This window comes from Aquila chrysaetos, chromosome 15 (genome assembly GCF_900496995.4).
Source record: "Aquila chrysaetos chrysaetos chromosome 15, bAquChr1.4, whole genome shotgun sequence".
Lineage (NCBI taxonomy): Eukaryota > Metazoa > Chordata > Aves > Accipitriformes > Accipitridae > Aquila > Aquila chrysaetos.
This window is the reverse complement of record NC_044018.1, coordinates 28201980-28208386: the sequence shown is the minus strand read 5'-3', so window position 1 is coordinate 28208386 and position 6407 is coordinate 28201980. Positions and strand designations below refer to the sequence as shown.

The window sequence follows — 6407 nt, the reverse complement described above, 5'->3', positions numbered from 1 at the left end:
TACTTTCAATGCAGTTTATTGAAGGCGCAGTGGAAAGCTGGGAAGTCTGAGCAGTCAATGAAAGAAGCTCTGTTCATGTGAGTATAAGATGTCAGCTCAGAAGATTTATGCACCAATAACTTCCCTTGGCATTTTGGGGGTAGGGATGGGGGGTGAGCTCTTCTAAAAATCAGCACGCTTTGAACTAGCCACCCCTAACATGCAGAAGCAAATGAAAGTACTACGTATTCATCTGTAAGCAAATTCCACAAAAAGCCTATGGCTGCAGTGTAACTAGCAGGTGCTTTGAAAGTTGAAATTGCCTTGTTTAAAATTTAAGCTCAATTTTGCAGCTCAGGGTTTCTTCTTTGACTAAAAAAAAAAGCGGGGGGGAGGGGTGTGTTCTCCCAGTGCCTCCTGGGAAAGTTAAATCATCACTCTCTTTTCTGAAATGCTTTGGGAGGAGCTGGAAGAAAAAGAGGTGTCTTGTAAGGAAGAACATTGTTAATGAATCTGCTCGTTATGGGAAAAGCCAGCGAAGGCAGCGCAACAAGCAAACCCTTAAAGCTGTGATAATCTAGACAGTATAAACTCAGAGAAATAATACTGTGTTGAGCACCTGCTGGAGAAGCTTGCTAGATGTGTCTTTAGGGTTGGGGACTCTGAAAACATAACTTGGTGGGGTATATATCTGATGCTAATAAATGTGGGAATGGGCTTGGTGACAAATGTTGCTACTAGTGGGCAGAGAAACTATCCTGCATCATCTCAGTGGTAGGAACTGCGTGTCTCAGTGTTGCTCTCCAACGTTGCTGGCTGTGCCACCTCCCCAGCTGACAGCCCTATGGAACAACGCATGGGTCTCTGACAACCCCGAAGTTCCCCACCACGCCGTTGTTGCACCCCACAACTTCAGGGCTGTTTGCAACGACAACAGGAGAGCCCCCCAGCTGCCTGATGACGCAGCCTTGGTTTCCGAAGCTGACCACCCCACCAGCTTGGCAAGGCCCCATCCTAGCATTCAAGCCCCCATTTCCCGTGCTGATGACGGTGCGGGCTGGGTACCCCCCGCTCCGGGAGCTGAATCCCCCATTTTTGCAGTTGACCCCTCCGGCTTGGCAATACACCTCTGGGACACACTGCTTGGCCACCGAGCTAATGACTCTCTTGGGGTGGAGCCCAGCGCTCCGGGAGCTGAATCCTCCATTCTGGGAGCTGTGTCGTCCGGACCGTCTCCCCAGGGAGCCGTAGCCACACACAGCCCCGTTTGCAGCCAGCATCCCGCAGTCATCGGGGATATTGTAGCCACTGCTGACCACAGCTGCAAGACAGCCCATGGGATTAATTATTTAGAGAGGAAAACTGGAACACTCTCACAAGGCAAGTTGTTTCATGAGTGACAGAACTGACCAAACCTGATTTCCTCTAGATTTGTCCAACATATTTGAGCCCCTGCTCCTTCCAACTCCTCCCCCATGTCCCAACACATCCCCTCACAGTTTCTCCCGGTTCCCAGGCGGCTCATCTGGCTGGTGGCATATTCTTTCCCAGGTTCAATGCACATCAGTGCATTGCCTGGCGGGTTCACCAGGGCAGCTCACTGTTGCCTCCAAGAGTAGAAAAGGGTCATGAATTTGACCTTCTCCCCCTCCATCCAAAAGCCAATTTTTTTGAAATTCAGAGGTATTTGAGATTTCTGGGACTAAACCTTCAACATCAGCCTGGTCTGAAATGGAAAGGGAGGCAGAAGCAGAGGGGGCTGGGGCAGACAGGTAATGTTACTCCATAAGCTGTCTTTCCTAAAATGAGAAACCCTCACGGCTGTAAATCTTCAGGTTACTTACACACGCTCACCGGGTTCCCCACACATATCCTGTTAGGGGAGATAAGAGAAATGCACGTTATCCTATTAACCAGTTGCATGCACATCTAGAAACCTGACGTTACTCATAACTTCCAGCTGTACAACCAGCCCACTTAATCCCTTGTTTTAACAAGTCTGACTATCCCTAGGACAGGAATTGTTTTTGCTGGCAAAAGGGTGGCCTGTATGGCCTCCAGCCATCTCTCCAGCCCCAGTTTCTGTGAGCCTGGAAGGATCCTGGAGCTGCAAAATTCACTTGGGAGCTGGAATCGTTCCAGACTCTGATATACAGGAGAAAAGGGACAAGGTCTCTGTCACCCACCTGCTCTCTTCACCCTCCAGTAGAGTCTTATACGTTGCTATCTCGATATCCAGGGCCAGCTTGACATTCAGCAGCTCCTGGTAATCCCGCAGCATGCAAGCCAGCTCATCCTTGGCCTTCTGGAGGGCATTCTGTAGCTCAACGTGCTTCTCCCGGGCATCTTTGAGAGCACAATCCCCACGCTGCTCAACGTCACAAATGGAGGTTTGCAGGCAGGACACCTGTCAGAGGGGAGGATAACAGTGCACGTGTCTTCAAGGCTTCATTTCCTAATTCCTGGACATTCTGGTTTTGGATTAATCTGCTCTTCCAATTGCAAACAGAGAAAAAACCACCAGCTTCCCTTCTCTCTATCCACTTTTCAACAATACACTTTCCAACTACAGCCTAGGGCAGGTCTTAAGACTACTAAAGGCCAATGCGTCATCTTCCCCCATATCTGAGCTGTCCTCCAAGACATTGCCCTTTCTGGAAACATCGCCTCTGGGCCTCTCCTACCTGCTTCTTCACGTTCTCCAGTTCACACTGCAGCTTCTGTATCATCCGGGTTAGCTCTGAAATCTCACACTTGTTGTTTTGCAGATCATCGCAATACTTGCCTCTCTTATCCTGAAGCTCCTGAAACTGGAACCAAGAAACAAGACAATCATCGTTTTTGACCTGCAGCCTGTTAAGTTGCCAGGCAGACAGCCAGGTTGCTTCTTACTCACCCTGGTTTGGTAGAAAGCATCAACTTCTTCTTTGCTCTTCTGAGCTATTTCTTGGTACCAGCATTCAACATTCTTGATGATGCTTTCCATGTCCAGGTCTCGGTTGTTGTCCATTTTCACGATGACTGAAGTGTCGCATAGCTGGCGATCTACCTGAGCTCGTTCCTACGGGTTGGGGAATGGCTTAGTCAGCTGTTAGCAATTCTCAGACTTTATAGTGAAGGAAGGGCTGGGCCAAAGAGCCACGCTGCTCGGCTGATGGATATAACAAGTCAAGAAATGTCCCTCAGGTTGGCTCAGCAGAAAATCCTCCCTGCTGGATGAGTTGCCACATGTCAGCTGCTGACCTACATGCTGACCTGCAGCAATTCTGTCCACATCAAGGGCAAGGAATTTGAGTGACTTAACCCTTGGTATCCTGTCATCTTCAGCTGCTTTACTGATGTTAATGACAGGATTAAGCTGGGAGTTTCTTTAGCTCTAATCAGACAACTGCAATCCGGAGTAACTAGACAGATGCATCTCTTTTCTCAGGGGTAGAGTTGGGACACAGCCAATTCATACCTGGAGCTGCATTAAGAAAGGGGGAGCCACCCTATTTCCAGCATAATCATGTTAATATTGTATCAACCTTATACTTCCATGCTTTCAAGTATTCAGGGCTTGGGATGAGACATGTCAAAGAAGGGTTTCAAGCTGTAGAAATTTGGAGCACCTGAAGGATGAGACAGCACCACCAAACTCCTGGGACAGACCAGAGAAACTCACCTCCTCAAACACACATTTCAGCAACTCCAACTGCCTTCTTAACAGATCCACCTTCACCTCCAGCTCTTCCTTGTTCAAAAAGATGCAGTCTGCATCCTGAAAGAGAGGAGATACGTTCCAGCCCAATCTCGCTGAAAACATTGGAGAAACACACAGAAGACAGAGGTAGTGCCAATAAAACAGAAACATGTTTCAACAAGATTTCAAGAGCAGAAAGGTGCGAGAGGGTGAGTCAAGATGCCCTGGTGTCTCCTAAAGGAAAACAAAACCATTCCAACGTGACTTACAGGGATTAGTTTATTTATTACTTAGGACCTAGCTACAAACTCAGAATTGACTAATGAGTATTTAAACATAATTTTTTAATATTGTTCAAATGATTTCTGCTTTTCTGATGTCCAAGTATAAAGTATGTGAAGAGAGAGTCAGAAAATAACCAGCGTCTTAGACACCAGGTATTCCAGTGTGACCTCTCCTACTCTGTCCCCCTTCCACAAATGCACCTTCCCATTATGCTTCAAGAATGTGCTTGGGGTAACAAAACTATTGCTGTAGTGCTGATGATGTAAGCTTTGAGGATACATTATTTTTACTTTCTACTTGCATTTGCCTCTTTTTCTAACCGTGTGCCTCTTTACAAGCCTCTCTCCTTCTGCACATTATAACACTTTTGCTGGGCATTTCCTAATAATGCACTTTTTCAACCAAGCTTTACACCAAATAAAACTATTTTAGGTATAACGATTCATGTATTTTGAGCTTCTCACCTTTTTGAGTGCCACAAACTCATTCTCCACAGTTGTACGCCTGTTGATTTCCTCTTCATATCTGTTGGAAAAGGAGAAGAAAAGGGCTGAGGCAAGCAATACTATCAGACACACAGACATTAACCATCACGTATAAATAACAACCTTAGCTTGCTCAGAGACTGCCATCAGGCACTGTAAGATCAGTGTCTGGAGACCAAACATTAGACCATCCCAAGATCAGAAGCTTCTTCATGAACAACAACATTAACAATGCAAAGAGTTTGCAAGTGAGACAGAAGAATGTGACATCCCCAAAGGGGATGTGCCACATGTCTGGGAGATGTTGCCTGAGATGAACCAGAGGAGAATTGAAATGCCAAGAGCTAGAGGAGACCTGAAGGTCCTTACTTGCACTTGAACTCCTCCACCAGCTGGCTTGTGGCACATTCTTCGCTGCCCAGTTTTTGCTTTTCACATAGCAAGCAGTCCAGGCGCTTCCGCAGGTCGCAGATGTAATTCTCAAAGTACAGTTCAAGGTTTTTCCCTTTCTTTGGTAGGACGTATTGCTGCAGGAGGCCCCACTTGGTCTCCAGCACTTTGTTCTGCTGCTCCAGGAATCGGACCTGCAGGCCAGAAAATAGCAATTCTTCAAATAAAAAGATGAATGCAATAACTCGACATCTGGTTTAACTGTCTGCTCTCACTGTGAAACTGCAGGTGGAAGAATTGGATTTTCAGGAAGTGAGAGGTGATATGCCACGATGATCATAAAATTATCTGCCCTTATTTAGAAATCTAAAAGTCACATGTCTAAATTATTTAGAAATCTAAAAGTCACATGTCTAAATCTGCCTTTCTCACCAATGAATAGAAATAAGGCTCCTCTGGATGGTGCCTCTGATGTATTTTAGGATGAGATTGAGTCCCCAGAGGGTAGAACCTGTTTGTCTCTGTTTTTTCTACAAAGGGATCCTAAGTGACAGCTCAGACTTAGATATCTAAGGTTTAGGTGCCTGAATCAAGATTAACCTCCTTTGCCTTCAGAAATGTTTTTTGGAACAGTCGCTATATTTAAAGACAAAAGGGGGAAAAGGGTCTAATGGAGGATGGAAAGATGACCCCATCAGGGCTGTAACTTCTAGCTGAGCTAGAACAAGGCTGCCATGAGAAATCCAACCTTGAACCGAGGCTGTCCAGAGAGGATACACCTGCAAGAAAGTCCAGTGCTACTGTGGCCACGATACAAACACCAGCAAATACTAGGACTGGCATGTGGCTGAAATGAGCCCTTCCCCAGTACTGAAGATCCCAGTCTGAACCAACATGGCTCTGTGGGAATCTGGACCCTTGCTTGGACCCAGCTCAGTGATTCATGGCATCAGCTGGACTGGGGTTTTGGAGGGGTTTCGTTGTGTTTTATTTTTCTCAAAGAAGTGCAAGTACAGAGCAGGTTTGCACTCACCTTGTCGATGAAGCAGGCAAATTGGGTGTTGAGTGTCTTGATCTGTTCCTTCTCCTGACAGCGTATTTCATGTTCCAGCGGGTCGACCCCAACGCAGAGGGGCTTCAGAAGCCGTTCATCGATGCAGATACCTTGGATGCCATCAGCTTTGCGATCAGGGTAACCTCTCACAATACTATATCCCCTGGGGCCACAAAGGCCAACCCTTCCTCCAACACTACCGTAGCCTACACCTCCAAAGCCGAACTCTCCAAGACATCCAGTACCGCAGACTCCATTCACGTAGGAAATTCTCCTGTTTCCACCCAGGTTGCAGACACTCCTGCTGCTATAGGCACCAGCTCCACATCGGACAGGTTGGCAGGCAGAGGCAGCGTAGCTTCGACCACAAATCTCCGAAGCTGAACTGAAGCCTCTTCGTCCCAGGACAGATCTCACTGTAGGCGCCTGTCTGCTCATCGTGGCTTATTTGAAGGTGGAATATGAAAGTTTAGGGGAAGCTCTTCTGCAGGAGAGGAACAGAGATCCCGCTGAAGTGACACAGTGATGCTAC

General features: G+C 47.0%; 1 protein-coding gene across 1 annotated transcript; it reads right to left on the bottom strand.

The window, feature by feature from the left end:
• LOC115351055 (keratin, type II cytoskeletal 4-like) lies at window positions 1-6407 on the bottom strand. Its single transcript, XM_030037361.1, has 9 exons — window positions 5855-6407; window positions 4801-5015; window positions 4411-4471; window positions 3644-3739; window positions 2876-3040; window positions 2664-2789; window positions 2166-2386; window positions 1824-1852; window positions 1-1300 (listed from the first exon to the last, which is right to left on the bottom strand). The coding sequence occupies exons 1-9, from the start codon at window positions 6311-6313 to the stop codon at window positions 822-824; spliced, it is 1851 nt and encodes a 616-aa protein (XP_029893221.1). The 5' UTR covers window positions 6314-6407; the 3' UTR covers window positions 1-821.

What these genes read in the sequence shown, in the direction of transcription:
- LOC115351055 (XM_030037361.1), bottom strand. Translation starts at nt 6,313, where the DNA reads ATGAGCAGACAGGCGCCTACAGTGAGATCTGTCCTGGGACGAAGAGGC. An exon ending in TGAAATGTGTGTTTGAGGAG is followed by an intron (nt 3,041 to 3,643) that starts GTGAGTTTCTCT and finishes CCCAACCCGTAG; the next exon opens with GAACGAGCTCAGGTAGATCG. An exon ending in CTGGAGGGTGAAGAGAGCAG is followed by an intron (nt 1,853 to 2,165) that starts GTGGGTGACAGA and finishes CTCCCCTAACAG; the next exon opens with GATATGTGTGGGGAACCCGG.